This window comes from Zalophus californianus, chromosome 2 (genome assembly GCF_009762305.2).
Source record: "Zalophus californianus isolate mZalCal1 chromosome 2, mZalCal1.pri.v2, whole genome shotgun sequence".
Taxonomy (NCBI): domain Eukaryota; kingdom Metazoa; phylum Chordata; class Mammalia; order Carnivora; family Otariidae; genus Zalophus; species Zalophus californianus.
In genome coordinates this window covers 151,130,261-151,146,807 of record NC_045596.1, presented here as the reverse complement: position 1 = coordinate 151,146,807, position 16,547 = coordinate 151,130,261, and the positions used below count along the sequence as shown (strand labels likewise).

Genomic DNA, 16,547 nt, shown 5'->3' with positions numbered 1-16,547 from the left:
CATCCTCTTTTCTTCCCTTTCACTATGTATATGCAGAACAGATTTCACCTTTTCGTTTTATTTTGTTGTTGTTACTCACAGCTCAAGGAATTCTACTTTAGGCAAACTCATATAAAAACACCCATCTTTTTGAGTATGGCTTCTCCCTCTCTCCTCAAAAATGTGCTGAGTTGCCTCAGAAAAGAATGCCACTTATTACCTCTTGTCTGGTTGGAAAAATTATGCTCGTGGGTGATTGGATGAAGGATGGAGGGTCCATCCACTCTTTCAGATGGTCCAAAATGTAGTCTTGGACTGTCAAACTTTTAGACAGCCATTTACTAGAAAAGTAATTCCTTTGATTTTGTGCTACCCCAATATATTTATCATTTTCTTTTTGCTTCAGGTTGTTTCTGATGTTTGCATGCAAAGGTGCCTTGACTACTATAACCCATTTAGCTATGTGTTTCTTTCCCATCTAATCTCTAGGACGATTCTACTTCAATGATTTCCTAATCCTGAATCATAGCATTGTTCCACATGATCTCTGAGAGCCCAAAACAGTATTTAATGGGGCTCTCGACCCGGTGATAGCTATGGAAGCAGAAGAAGGTGAAGAAAAGTATCTTTCTGAAGACAAAATCTGTAGGTCTCAGGGATTAGCTACAAATGAGGGGAGAGAGAAAAGTTGGAATGTTATTTCAAGACTCCCCCCCCCACAATGGGGAACTGTCTACTCCTTTGGAAAATGAAAGAATTTGTGGAAGGATATCTGTTTATAGGAGGGAAAAGAATAGGATTTCTGTTTCAGAGATCCTTGGCATGCCCCTCCGCAAGCAGAGGTACTCCATCCCCACCTCTGGAGAGGCCTCAAGCTGAAATTGGTAGCCTGCCTCCAAGTTCCAAGGGAACAATCGGCTGTGTAGTAGGTCGCAGGTGTATCATAAGCACTCCTATGGGTATATGACTATTTCAGGCACAACTAAAACTATGAGAATCCCTTGCACCCCACCTTTAACCTTACTCCAAAAACCGAGGATGCTTGGTTTTGAGGCGCTACAGTTTTTAATCACAGAGGTAATAGAAGTATCACAAAATACAGTAACAAGATGGCCCAGGGTGATTGAAGCAAACTGTACCCAGAGTCTGGCTCATGCATGTAGGGCCTTCCTGACAGCGTGGTCTCCATGTTAATCCATAACAGATAATTAGACACCTTCGTATACACTCCAGGCTTTTTCTTCCGGCCACAGCCCTCTCCCCAGCTGACAATGCCCACCTGGTACCATATGCTTTGGTTGTCTTTTTTCTGGCAAACCAGAGGCCCCCCACTGTCACCCTAGGAGAGAAAAGTTGTTTGGGAGTGGAAGGGACAATAGCAAATTCCTTCTATAGCCTATTGAGGTGTGGGCAACTGGCACAAGGCAAAAAGCATTTATAGTGTCTTTTGATGAGAGGACAGTTGATTAGGCTCTCCAACTACATGACTATACTCCCAGCCCCATGACTGTCAGACAAAGTGGCAAACCATTCGGTCAAAAGCAATGGCAGTGAATGACAGTTTGATTAAAAAAATGAACATCCATCAAAATCATTATCATCTAGTTGCATGGGTTCATTTTGATGTACCAAGAAGTGGTTTTGTAATCCATTTTGCCTCTAAGCACTTTTCATTGTTTTTCAGAATTCTTACAATTTTCTCACTGCCTCTTTAAATCTATTTTCAGCCAACCAATTTAGTCTTTCTATATTGTTCATAATAGCAAAAAGTAAAAAACAAAAACAAAAATCCACTATGCCTCATAATAGGTAATCGGTTGAATACAGTAAGTGCACAAACTGATATATACAAGATGCAAAAGGTACAAAAAGTGAGTCAAAATGTTATGTTGTGGTTTAAAACATTAAATTTGAAACACTTTACAAATTTTAAAGCATCATGAAAAAGATTGCCAAATAAGCACAAATAAGGGGAATGGACATCATTGACAAGAAAATTGAGGAACACACAATCTTTCAATGCCCCCAAATTTGGGGGCTATTTCTTTATTTTACACTTTTATTATTTAAGTATAGTTGACATACAATGTTATATTAGTTTCAGGTGCACACATGGTGATTTGATGATTCTATGTATTATACAATGCCATAAGTGTTGTTCCTCTCTGTCACCATGCAATGTTATTACAACACTATTCGCTATATTCCATATGCTGTACTTTTCATCTCTGTGACTTAATAATTCTATTAAAAATTATGTATCTTCATCAAAGAAAATTAGAAATCTCAGATATGGAAAAAGAACATGCAGAATATCCATAATTATATAAATAAGTAAATTTATATATAAACACACATATGATTGTATATGAAAAGAATATTTCAGGAAAGATAAGGTAACATGATAAAAATGGTTTCTCTGGGGAGTGAAAAGGACGACAAGTGTGAGAGGTAAACTTCCTTTTCACTGTATATCCATCTATAACATTTGAATTTTCCCTACCACGTACTCAAATAAATAAACGACATAAACAACATTTATAATTCTAGCCATGCAGAGGCAACCCCTTAGTCAAATAAAATTGTCCACAGCCTTGAGTATGCAAATATGAATACATCATTGTTATTTTACAGAAATAAGATCAGGTGGTACATATTTTTTCACAGCTTACCAAAGATTTATTTTTGAAAATATTAAGTGACACACAAAAAAGTTGAAAAGAAGCACCATTTAATAATATGCCAAAAACCCAAATCTAAAACAAATAAAACAAAGCAAACAGGATATGGGTTTATTTGATTTTTTTCTAAACCAGATTGTTATCATAAACAAATCGCTGTGCCCATCAACTAACTTTGAACCAAACTGTTCTTTACCAGATTCCTTGAGGTCATTGGAAAGTCCCCTGACCTTTCTTTAAAATGAAGAATTAGATACCAGCCCTTTATCTGTAGTGTCATTTGCAAATATCTTCTCCCATTCTGTATCCAAGATCTATAAAGAACATCTCAAACTCAACACCCGAAAAACAAATAATCAAGTCAAAAAATGGGCAGAAGACATGAACAGACACTTCTCCAAAGAAGACATACAAATGACTAATAGACATATGAAAAAATGTTCATCATCATTAGCCATCAGGGAAATTCAAATCAAAACCACATTGAGATACCACCTTACACCAGTTAGAATGGCAAAAATGGACAAGGCAAGAAACAACAAATGTTGGAGAGGTTGCGGAGAAAGGGGAACCCCTCTTATACTGTTGATGCGAATGCAAGTTGGTAAAGCCACTTTGGAAAGCAGTGTGGAGGTGCCTCAAAAAATTAAAAATAGAGCTACCCTATGACCCAGCAATTGCACTCCTGGGTATTTACCCCAAAGACACAGATGTAGTGAAAAGAAGGGCCATATGCACCCCAATGTTCGTAGCAGCAATGTCCGAAATAGACAAACTGTGGAAAGAGCCGAGATGCCCTTCAACAGATGAATGGATAAAGAAGATGTGGTCCATATATACAATGGAATATGACTCAGCCATCAGAAAGGATGAATACCCAACTTTTACATCAACATGGATGGGACTGGAGGAGATGATGCTAAGTGAAATCAGTCAAGCACAGAAAGACAATTATCACATGGTTTCACTTACTTGTGGCACATAAGGAATAGCATGGAGGACATTAGGGGAAGGAAGGGAAAAATGAAGGGAGGGTAATCGTAGGGAGAGATGAACCATGAGAGACTATGGACTCTGAGAAACAAACTGAGGGTTCTAGAGGGGAGGGCGGTGGGGGGATGGGTTAGCCTGGTGATGGGTAATAAGGAGGACACGTACTGCATGGAGCACTGGGTGTTATACAAAAACAATGGATCGTGGATCACTACATCAAAAACTAATGATGTATTGTATGGTGACTAACATAACATAATAAAATAAAATTAAAAAATAAAATAAAATGAAGAATTACAATTTCTTCTGTGGGGTGAGGGGATCTATGTGAAGGATGTCAGGCAGAACAGCAGTACAGTTAAGATCTTCTATTTCTGAAGCCCCAGATCTTGGTTCATACTCCAGGGGGAGAATTTAGCTGGGAGAATGTGAAATTTTTCTTCAGCATTTAGTGTTTGGCTTTGATGCTGGTGATAATAACTACCTTTCCTGCAATACTGTGTGGATGGAAGGAAACGACAGCTGTGAAGCCCTGTACTGCCCTGCTATCTGGCAAGTCTGTACTCAATAGTAGTTCCTGGCATTTCTGTGGCTGTTGAACTAGCCAAGTCTGGGCATGACCAGGCTGGGCTGATGGATTTGGAGCCCCTGTTTCTACTGGAACCCAAAAGATGGCTCCAATCTCAGAAGACATTAGAATTCTGGGTCTGTAGTTTAACTTGCCAGCATGTCCTCTGTCGGCTTCCCTGATCCTCAGTTTCCTCATCTGAAATAAGCCTGCTTCCTAGGGCTAGTTTGCAACCCTTTTGTGTATTTGTGGAAGTGGTTTGTACTTTATTAAGCGCTGAACAGGTATAAAAGATGGTGATGGAGAAAATTATATTTATAGAATTTACTATGACCATCCTCTGCTCTGTGCTGTTTTATGCATTGACTCACTTAATTTTCACAATAGTCCTAGAAGGTAGGAACTCTTAATATTCCCATTTTACAGATGGGGAAATTTGAAAAAGCACAAGCATAGAGGGAATTCACAGGCCATAAGTAGAGGAGCTAAGAGGGAAGCTAAAGGAAACTGCACCCCTAACCACTATCCCACACAGTCTCCCTTTGGTTACAGGGCATCTGTACTGGGCTGAATAGCATCCCTCTCAAATTCAAGTCTACCTGGAACCTCAGAATGTGAGCTTAGTTGGAAATAGGACTTTTGCAAATGTATTTAGTTAAGTTAAATGAAGTCCTACTGAATTAGGGTGGGTCCTAATCCAACAACTGAAATCCTTATAAGAAGAGAAAATAGGAGACACACATACAGGGGAGAAGTCCATGTGAAGATGTGGGCAGAAAGTGGAGCGATTCATCTACAAGCTAAGTAATGCCACCGATTGCTGGAAACTACCAGAAGCAGGAAAAGTCCAGGAGGTATCCTCCCCTAGAACCTCCAAAGAGAGCATGGCCCTACCAATGCCTTGATTCAGACTCCAGAACTATAAGAGAATACATTTCTGTTGTTTGAATCCACCCTGTTTGTGATAATTTGTTACAGTAGCTTTAGGAAACTTATCCAGAGGGGGAAGAGGGGAGCAATTATCCTGGAAATATTGACCAGCCCTCTGTGGCAGTCCCTCTCTAAGCAAGGGACAAGCTCCATTACCTGGCAGGAGTCCTTCCCTTCTTGAGTGTTCCCAGCACACAACATGTTCTTGGTGAGCACAGTCATAACAGAGGAGCACATTTCCCGTTTGACCAAGTTGATGTTGACTTTGTTCAGCTGTTGACTTGTACTTTGCATAGGAACTGACCCAAAGAAGAAGCAGATAGGGAGAGGACCCCCTGAGCTCAAAGTGATCCCTTTGGGTTGAGGTGAAGCACCCACTCCCCATCATGTCTTTTTGCCTCAATGACAAAGGAACTACCGTATGGCTCAGAGAACTACCCAAACTTGGACTTAGTGAGGACAGGATGGAGAGGTGTTCAGGAGACTCTCAAGCCCATCCTCTTTGAATCCAGAGCTCCCCACAACTGGGTCTCTATTGGATCTCAGCCTAAGTGTAGCCTTCTCACTCTGCAGAAGGTGTCAACTCTATGGTCCCAAAAAGGTATTTCATTTAAATCCATAAGAAAGTAAAGAAAACCCATGATGACAAGTTCTGCAAGTTCTGTCCTGGGGCCCATGGCTCATAAAGATGGATTTGAATCATGTCAGAGCCTTTGAGTAATTCAGTGTCTATCTAAGAGGTGAACCTAACACCTAGAATGTTTATTCTCCGCAGATGAGGATATTTCCCTTTGTGTGTATTGCTGAATTCTCAGAGCCCAGAACACTGCCTGGAAGAGGATCAATAAATATGTGCTGACTGATACAAGAGGAACTCTAAATTAAGAAGGTGGCCTTTTTTGGAGTTCACGAAAAGCCTTCAAGGGTAATTCCCCATGAGGAATTCTAAAACAGCTCTGAGCTTTGGGACCAGGTAGGAATCAATGTATTGTCATTTGTGCGCCTACTTAGAAGAATGGCACTGACTGGAATTTTTTTTTTCTGTTCTTTAGATTTTGGAGTAAGACACATTTACCGAGAAAAATGACAAAATGTCACCATTTTATGAGTTGGTCGGGCAAAGTGGTGGGTGCAGGTTACAGGCTGACTCTATAAGGACAAATTTATATTCAGTTTATCCCTTTCTCCTTGGCCTGGATCAGTGGTTTTCAAATATTTGGGCCACCAAGCCCTTTGTTATAGGGGAGAAGAACTGACCCCATCAATTGGAACAGAGCTGCTCTGCTGACATTAGTGTGGACTTCCTGGAGCCCAGTCCATTTTGCCACCCCTTTGCCCATCAACATGTCCCTCAAAATTCCTCCAAGTCACCCTTGGACTCTGAACACTTCTTCCTGGGTTATCACTGAGGCCCTGTTAGGGTTTGTGTTCTATAATGTGGACATAAAATTTGCTACAGGAGCCCAAGAAGGCCAAGGAAGAATGACTCACATGTGGACTGAGATTAAGGTTCATCGTGGATCTTTAAATGAGAACTGGAAGTTTCCAAACCCACCAGGTAGACTTCCCAGAGCTAGCAGAGCCTCCAGAGTTTACTTTCTCATTGTAAACATCAACCAGGTTGCCATCCCCCACTGGGTTGGGCCATAGTAACTCACTGGTAATACCCCATCCAGTCACCCAGCAGTTTCGCCATCTCTCTATGTCAGTGACCTCTGAAAGGCAGATGGGTACTTTCTGGGCATCCAACTTAAAAGGAGATTTGAGCAAGAGCAAAGCAATGTCATTATCCAAGAACCAGCTGTCAAAATAAGGGTGAGTAATTAGCTTGTCCACTTTCATCCTCTTCGAGTTCTTGGTGCCAATGCTTCTTTCACTATGTATAATCTCCAAGCCAGATCTTATGTAAAAACAAAAGGAGGAGAAAAAAAGGTAAGTGGCGGAAGGGTTAAAAAGGTGGGTCTTAAGAGAAAATAATTCCACCAGTGTGAGACTGTGATCCTGAGAGCTGGAGGGATGGAGGCATCTGGGACCATGCACTTGGGCCCTGACTGGGCAGAAAAAGACAGACCGGAGTTCCAGTCTTGCCCTGTTGCCAACCAGCTTTTGCCTTGATGGCCTTGTGGGCAAATTCACTTGTAAATTTTATTAATAGATGTCTGAAAGTCATGCTATGCACATGTCACTGAGGGACTTGATATTGATTTGCAAGAAGAGGTGGACTAGCTACTAAGAAACACCTGGGAAGTTTCTCAAAAATACTGATGTATGGACTTGAGCTAAGATAGCACCTCAGGAACTTCTGTCATGCAACCAGGTCTGCTGCCCTGCCCTGGGGTCCCAATCCCTTCTAGGAGTCTGACTCTGTGGTCAGTGTCAGCTTACTTTCACTCCAAGTAATAGCAAATACTTAGGGAAGTACTTTCCAAAGGTTTGGACCAGGACCACATGCACTTGGCAAGATGCTGAGAAGTCCAAAGGATACTTGTTCTGCCATTTGGGTCCCATGAAATAAGATGTAAAACATCCTAGGAGGAGAACAGCGTCTATACCACCTGCAAAGTCTGGTATTCAGTCACACAGGCATACAGTTAACCTCCTGGTATTTCATTTGGTGACTGACAAACCTGGGTGGAGTTTCCAGGAGAATAATAAGCATGTAAGGACAAATATTCTACCACATTGGTTAAAAAAAAAAATCTGTTTGGAATACTTACCTACTTCTGTTTATGAAGCAATGGGCCGCAGTTAAAATCCACCACATGCTGAGGATTGATCCTCCACAGAGATGTTTCCCGTAGTAAAGAATACTCACCTGCCATGGAAAATCTGTAAGGTCTGCAGGTTCCCCGCCTATGATTCCCAAAGTTTCTGATTTCTCAGGTTTGCTACTTTTTCTTTGGCCACATGTCACTAAAAGCAAAAAGAAGGAAGAGGGACAAGAGAACCAGAGCCCAACGGTCAAGGTTTGTTGGCTTGAAAGAAACTTAAATACAGTGCCCCCTTCTTCTTGCCTCCCCAGCACATAGATAGCAATGGCTTAGCCAGGTTAACACCAGGTGGGAGATCCATCAAACAAGAATGATGCTTCCTAGTGCCTATGAAAGGCATCAAAATTGTATATTGTGCTTTTGGGGGAACAATGACTCCTTCCTTCACCATAGCTTTGCTTTTTAGAAGGGTCTCTCTCTGAGGGCTTGTGGGAAGGAGACACAACCACAAACCCTGGAGCTGGATCTTGTTATTGCCTCTCAGTAAGGAAGCCCAAATGGGAGTATTCATTTATTTGAAATAGGACCATGGTATGGTGTCTTTACATGGACCATAAAATCCTTTTTAGCTCTGTACTCATATTTTCAACTTCTATACCTGGATGACACAAACATCAGAAATTCTACAGGCAAAGGGAAAGTGATCAGCCCCTCCCTTCCTAACTGATTGCTCGCTCTCCTGCATTTCCTATTGTGATTAGTGGCACCGTTTTTCACTTAATTTAATTCTAGGCATTCCAATTGCACCTTAAAAGGAATAAAACTTTTGGCATTTCCTATGTGATAGGATTGTTTTGAGATCTTTTGGTGTCTTTCAAATGTCATTTGAGTAATGAGAAAAATAAATATCATAAAATCTAAAATGTTGAGTGCTTACTACTTGCCAGGCACCATTTTGTTTTGCATAAAACAGTTTAATTCTCACGTAAACTCCATGAGATAACTGAAATTATTATTGCCCCAATTTAAAGGTGAGCCAAAAAGGCAAGTTTAAAGCTTAGGACATCTGGCCAAGACCCAAAAGCTAATATACAACTGAGCTAAGATTTGAACCTAGGCAATCTGTTTCCAGAGTCTGTTTTCATTACCACTAGGCCTTCTAACTGTTAACCATGTTTATGCATGGGGAGAAAAGACAATGACATTCAAAAATTTCCACAGACAAGTATAATTCAAACCATCTCCATACCACACATCACGACCATCCATGTTACCATCACCAGATATCACCATAGCCATACAACCCCGCCACCACACAACCCTACCACTACATATCCCCACCACATGTCCCCATATCACAGGTCACCACAGCACACAACCTCACAACCACACAACCTTGCCACCATACAACATAACATACAACCTCACCACCACGTCCTTATCATGTCACCCCCATCACACCACTCATTATTACCACATTTTACCACAACCACTGCCAATCACCGGCACTGCTACTGCTTATCTCTGCCTTTGGGTGTCTCTCCTCCAATTTTCCTGGCCCATCAGCTCCCCAGAAGTACCTTGCTCTTTCCTATCTCAGAACTTTTCCCCATGCCTCTGCCAGAAAGACAGGCTCCTCCCTCATCTGTCTTGCCCCTCTTTGCCTGTTTAGTTCTTGTGTATCCTTCACATTTTAGCTCAATTATAAAGTTCTTTTAGAAATCTTCCTTGCCTTTCAGGATTACATAACCTACCCTCAGTATAACTTTCTTTTCTGACACCTACCTTCCACTCAGAACACTAACAACAGAAATTATGTATTTGTGAAACTGCTGAAGTCTATTTCCTCCATTAAATTCTAATCTCTATGAAGGCAGAAGGCATGTTGCATGTTTTGCTAATTTTCATATTCCCATTATCTTAGAGACTAGTACGTGGTGGCAACCCAATACATACTTATGAATAAATGAATGGATGGATGGATGGTTGGATGGATGGACGGGGTGGGAAGTAAAGGTCTTAATATCAGTGGTAAAATCCTTGACCTACTAATGAGCTGTACAGTTTATCAGGAATTGAGGGACCTTAGTTCATACCTACAGAGTCGGCTGTCCTTTGAGTTCCTAAATCAGAAAGCCTTGGGCAGGGGGACAGTAAGTGGCCCATAGAGGTGTCATTTCATTTGAAGATGCAAAGAGAGAATAAGGAGCTGGTGCCCAGGAATATCTGCTTCACCCACATTGCTCCTGTCAAAGGAGATGTTTTGGCATTCCCAGTGGAACACCACACACAGCAAGGACCCTGCACCCCAATCTCCGATGGAAATGTTGAGTTTTCAGGGCCAACAAGGAAATCTTAGAATTAATATACAATAAAGCAAGTTGGATCTCTGGGAAATTTTCTAAATACTTGAATAAAATAATAATTTATGAAAGTTTAAACAAAATTACTGATGATTGGGAGTCAGATTAGATTCATAGTTAAAAATCCCTAATATATCAGTCTTTTACAACATAGTAACTACTACTTTTTGAGCACCTACTATGAGTCAGCTTCTGCATTGTGCATGTGAGATATTTAATATTCCCAGCAAACCTCTAAGATATGTTTTATTATTATTCCCATTTTATAGATGAAGAAATAATCTCTGAGACGTCATGTGATTGCCCATGATTATTTAGCTTGTATGAGACAGACAGGGATTTTTCAGTCAGGTGTGTCTGGTTCTGAAGTCTAATTATCTATTCTTTTTGCCCATAGCTTTCATGGTATGTCTATATTTCAACAAAGCCTCTGCTCAATTCTTTGAGAATCTTATTTGGCTAAAATGATGGTATGTGATTTGATGATTGCTCTCTAAGGTTAACATCAAACAGATTGAGACATTATATCCAAAGCATTGATCTTCAAATCTGTGTGTACCTGCAATTCTGGAGTGAGGTAGAGAAAAGATTTCACCTGGAGAGCTAAGTCTGATTGGGGGGCAGTGGCTATCAGCAGTCCTCTATGTAAAACAGGTCCAAAGGTGCATCTAAGCTCAACAGAAAAAGGGACTATGATCTATCAGTAGTTTTTGCTGAAAGTCTGGGGGTGTTGGATTGGCAGTAGGATACCAAACCAGGCTAGTGCTAATAGATACCTTTAAAATTTAAATGGGTAAAAAGTCATCTTAAACTTGGGGAAAAAGTACACAATAATGCATGACATGAAACTGAGCAAGAACTACTAATACAGATTACAGAATTGAGATAGAAAATTATCTGGCCAGATCTGAATCCTGGGCATGAACCATCAATATCAAACTCAATAACGAATAGACTTGCAACTCCAGGTAGAAAAATAATAGATCCAAAGCTCTAGATTGTGAAGGGAGGTTGGAAGTTTTCATATGAAAATATCAACCATAAAATGCTGACAACATGACATCACTGGTAAGCTCTCTGCCTCATAGACGGCAGCATTTGAATGGTTGTCAGTCTAGAGCCACACGGGTAAGAATGACATTAACAAATGGAGTCTATTCAGAGATGAGTGGCCAACATAAGAAACCTTATAAGAAACATGAAAGGAAAGAAGACTCAGGCCTTCAGACTCTTGCAGGATTTTCTTAAAGATGAGACATCAGGGTTGTTCAGATCCACCATCAGCGGGTAGAAACTGCAGGGTGGTATGAAAAATCTTAAAGAAGTATAAAAATTCTGCCATATAGTTATAGTCTACTTTGTTGGCATTTGCACAGAATTGAGGCTGACCTAGACAATCTGAGACCCATGCACGTGAAGTTTAGGAGAGTCCCTGGGAACCCAATTGTATATTATTTGTATTAAATATTTGTATATTCTTTGTGGAATTCTCTGTAGTGGAACAGGCTACCTGTAGAGTCTTTAGTTTTCTCAAGGAGTGCACTTGTGATGAGCACCAGGTGTTGTATGGAAGTGCTGAATCACTTATATTGTACACCTGAAGTTAATATTATATTGTATATTAACTGGAATTTAAATAAAAACTTTAAAAAATTAGAGGATTTAATTAAATTATCTCTAAGGTTCTTTTCCGTTCTAAAACACTGTACTTTTACAGTTCAAAATGGTGAGGGGGAAATATTTTTACTTGAATTACATTAATGTAAAATGTCATCTTTATTCAAATTCTTAGATATAAAATATATATTTTAGCTTCCTTATTCTTAATTTTTCCTTGAGGTATATGATTTCAATTCCAACATTTTAAATGCTTTTTTGATATTGATGTCAGGCTGCCAATCATCATGCATACTGAAATGTCCATGTATTTACATGAAAAGTCTCATACAAGTACGGTAATTTTTTCATATTTTCATATGCTAATGGCTCAACTTTATTGAAAATTACATAGAATTGGGATTGACTTGAAAAATAGAAGACCTGTGGTTGTGAATTTTAAGAGAGTCCCTGGGAGCCCAAAGGGCTCTATTTTCTGTAGATAGAGAACGAAGTGAATTTTTGGGTCCATCAGCACCACAGAGCAAAATTCCGCGGGGTGGGGGGGTGGGCAGAGATGTCCCTTTGCAAGTCCCACCTGAAGGAAATAACTTCAGACTCTAGATTTTTCCCAAGTGACTGATTGATCCAGACCCAGGGATGTGACCAAGCAGATTAAGATAGGAAGGTCTCATTTCAGCTTTTTAGTCCAAAGTGGTTTCTCTTTGCTCATACTATCCAGGTGTCTCAGAAAAATATTCTTTCTCCCTAAAGATTCTACTGATATGGTGGTGACTATGGGAGAAAGAGAAGGATGACTGCAGAGACAGAACTCAAGTGTGCAGAAGGCACTGTGGTCTTAGCATGAAAATTTCCTGGCTCTGTCCTGTGTGGCAGGGCACCTGGTAAAGAGGGAAGAAGGTGGGGTTTGGGGTCAGAAGTTCTGAGTTGGCTGCACTGTTTGCTGGTTGTGTGACTTGGAGCCAGTGATTTAACATCTCTAAGCTTCAGTGTCCCCATCTTTAACGCAAATATAAGTATTAACACATGCTGTGTTAATGAACATTTCATGTAACATTGATTTAGGGGGATGGCATTTGGCTTCACTTTAGTCTGGAACAAGGAGAAAGGCGTCTGGGTTTTGCCCAAGACCCTTGGTGAAATCTGGGGTCATTTCTGGGCAAAATTTTAGTGGGAGAATGTACTTCCTAGTTGTCTTTCTACATCAATGGCCATACTTATGCTCTTCTGCTGAATCCTTCTGCCCTTCTAAAACCCAAGTCTCAGTCCTCAGACCGCTTCTCTCTTTTTGCATTTTAGCTAGGGTATCTCCTCCCAGCCATAACTTCGAATATCATCTTTATACAGAAGATCTCACATTTGACCTCTCAGACCTCTCCACTCAGCCCTCAACTCTTAACCAACTGCCCTACTCAATATCTCACAAGAATGTCTAAGAGGCACCTCAAATTTAATGTGGCCCAATGGAACTATCAACTTACCTGACCCCAGTCCAAATCTTCCTTCCTATAAGTTGTCCACAGTTCAGTAAATGGTACCTATATGTATCTGTTGGCTTAGGCGAGAATATCATCTGGGAGTTATCCTTGACTCCTCCTCTTCTCTGTCTCCTGGTGTCCAATGCATCAGCCAGTATAGTCAGCATTACCAAAAGATATCCAGAAACCAACCCCTTCCCTCCATGCCTCCTGCTCTAAACCCATCCAGGCCATGATCCCTTCATGCTCACTCACTCTTGTCCCTGCACACTGTCCTCTGCAGCAGCCAGTTTCTCTTCTTCAAGTACCTCTCATTTCTCACTCTCCTGTTTAGACTCTCTGATGGCTTCCCATTGTAATGAGAATAAAATCCAAAATCCTTACTGTGCCTTTATGAGGTTCAGCATGATCTGGGCCCCACTGGCCCCTCTGAGCCCATCTCTCTTCAGTGCCCCCTTCCCATTCATTCTGTTCCAGCAATACCAGTCTGTGTGCCTCCAAAACATACTGAGCTCACTCACTGCTCAGGGCCTTTGCACTTGCTGTCACATCTGCTTGGAAATATGTCTCCTTCTTATCAGATGGATCTCAAAGCCTGCCTGAGGTTTCCTGAAAGCCTTCCTGAGACCACCTACTAGTAGAGTCTCAACAACCACCTATAGGCCTTCTATCATATAAGCCTATTTTCGTGCTTTATATCAATTAATAGGAACTGAAATTAACTTATTTACTCATATTATATGTTTAATACATCCTTCCCCTCATTAGATAGTAAAACTGCATGAGATTAGGAAACGAATATGTCATTCTCTGTTATAAACTGACTCCTAAAACAACTCCTGGTCCATGGTAGATGTTTATAATATTTGTCAACCAACAACTGACTGAACATAACACAAATTTCCAGAAAGTCTCAGGACCCAGGGAGAATCCATAGTAGCTATTAATACACTGCCTTTATTATAGTTATATCATGTTACTGTTTTCATTAGGCCAGTAAGTCTCCATGTGATCCTTCAGAATGTATTCCAAGAGAAAGCAGCCTTACTCATGGCCTCAAAGCTGCAGGAATATGGCTAGTTGCATCTCCAGCTTGATGGCTGGTTACCCCTCTCAAAGGGTTTTCTTATATCAGCCATTCACTATGGAAAATTCTGGGACCTAACATAGGCATAAAATACACACACACACACACACACACACACACACACACACACACACACTCGGCATGTAGCTTTAAAGTTGAAGGTGTTGTGGGAGAAATGATCTGAAAGTCTGGTCCAGGTGCCCCCTGCATGAGATTCACTTAAGGGGCTTATTAAAAGTGCAGTTCCCTGGATCCCACTCAGAACTGTGGAATCAGCATCCTAGAACTTGACCTTTTGAACAAGTTCCCCAGGTGATCCTCCTGCACCCCAAAGAGCAAGGGCCCCAGTCAGGCACAGACACAAGAACACCACGAGACACCTACGTGCTAGGGAGCTGTGTGCCCAGGGCAGCAGCAGGGTGATGGGCAGCAGAAGTACCACTCTTCCATCTTTCCATCCTTTCATTGGCCCTGGTCTTTACTCAAGTCAATGGAAAGCCTTCAGGTGAGACTGTGCAGATTCAATTCAGAGGGACCAAGTCTGGTTTTGCTCTCTGTGTCTACTATCTGAAAGCCTGACAATCAAGGTCACAATGGGGCACTGGGTGAAGCAGTCATGGTCCAGACAAGGCAACCAAGTGGCATCCTGCACCCAGGACCTGATGATTTCCATGAGCCAATCTTTTGGGATGTGGAACTGGGGGCCAGAGGCAAGAGAGTAAGAGGTCTCCACACCAGTTGGGATCCTGTAAGTCGAGGCATCTCAGATTCTCTAATGCATCAGGACAAAAGAGCTGAAGCCACTCCCCAGGAGAAAGGATCCGAAGCTTCTGGTCCAAACAGCTCAGGTGATACGGCAGAGTGAGGATAGCCTCGGACTCCTAAAGAAGAAAACTCACATCACCAAGGGGATCTTTGGGGAGCTACTGAACTTTGAGCCTCAGATTACTCATCTGTACAATGGAGATAACAATAATACATCATTATATTGTTGGGAGGATTAATGAGATAATGTGTGTATCCTAGAACAGGACCTGGCAAATACCAAGCCCATGATTTTAATTCTCTGCTAATATCATCTCTACTAATGTCTTCTCTCTACTAATTGCATCTCTACAGGCTCCGGCAAAGGAAGGTACATTGATCAGCACTGTCTAAAACACGACACACATGAAGTACAGCTCCATGCAGGGTGGCTTTCGTTGATGCAGTTCATCCATTTGTTCACTAGGTTAGCTGGCATTTTATGCAGCACTTTCTACATGCCAGGCTTGTGGGATGATGCAAAGATGAACAATATTTGTTCTCTGTCTCCTAGAAGCTCATATCCATCTGGGAGAGAAACGTGACCAAAGACATCAACAATACAGTGGAGTAAGCGTATCACTGTGAACTGTAGAGAGGTACCCGATCCAGTCTAGGAGGAGCATGTTTAGGTGGTAGGTGGCAGAAAGAGGCTATTGGAGAAGATTCTCTAGGGGAAATAAGCTCTGTCTGGGCTGAGTCAGTCTACAAAGAGAAAGGGTATTAGGGAAAGACAGAGAGGCTTTTGTTGTGGATTGAATGGTGTCCTTCCAAAATTCATCTTTTGAAGTCCAAAACCCTAGTACTTCAGATTGTGACCTTATTTGGAAATAAGGATGTTGTAGATACAATTAGTTAAGATGAGGTCTTCCTGGAGCAGGGTTGGCCCCTAATTCAATATCACTGGTGTCCTTATAAGAAGGGAAAATTTGGATATACACACACACACAGAGGGAGAATGCCATGTGAAGATTAGAGTTAGGCTGCCACAAGCCAAGGAACTGCCCAAATCTACGAGAGAGACCTGGAAAAGATCCCTCCCTAGTGCTTTCAAGGGAGCATGACTTCTTGACACCTTGATTTTGGACTTCTGGCCTCCAGAACTCCAAACAATAAATTTCTGTTGTTCTAAACTACCCAGTTTGTGGTACTTTGTTATGGCAGTCCTAGGAAACTAATGATGGCATTCTAGATGGGCGGAAAACATGTGCAAAAATACCAAAGTGTACGGGAACTATAGGAACTTTATTTTTTTTAAAGATTTATCTCTTTATTTTTTATTTTTTTAAAGATGAAGTACTGTATGGTAACTAACATAATAACAAATAAAAATAAA

The 16,547-nt window shown here is 41.1% G+C and overlaps 1 protein-coding gene across 1 annotated transcript; it reads right to left on the bottom strand.

Annotated features, from left to right (window-relative positions):
• Positions 1-491: 491 nt before the first annotated feature.
• On the bottom strand, positions 492-15,528 carry LOC113925428 (serine protease 52-like). The gene is made up of 6 exons (XM_035726356.1): positions 14,792-15,528; positions 7,869-8,064; positions 6,810-7,051; positions 5,308-5,450; positions 1,119-1,318; positions 492-573 (listed from the first exon to the last, which is right to left on the bottom strand). Exons 1-6 carry the CDS (start codon positions 14,871-14,873, stop codon positions 492-494), a joined length of 945 nt encoding a protein of 314 aa, XP_035582249.1. The 5' UTR covers positions 14,874-15,528.
• Positions 15,529-16,547: the final 1,019 nt, after the last annotated feature.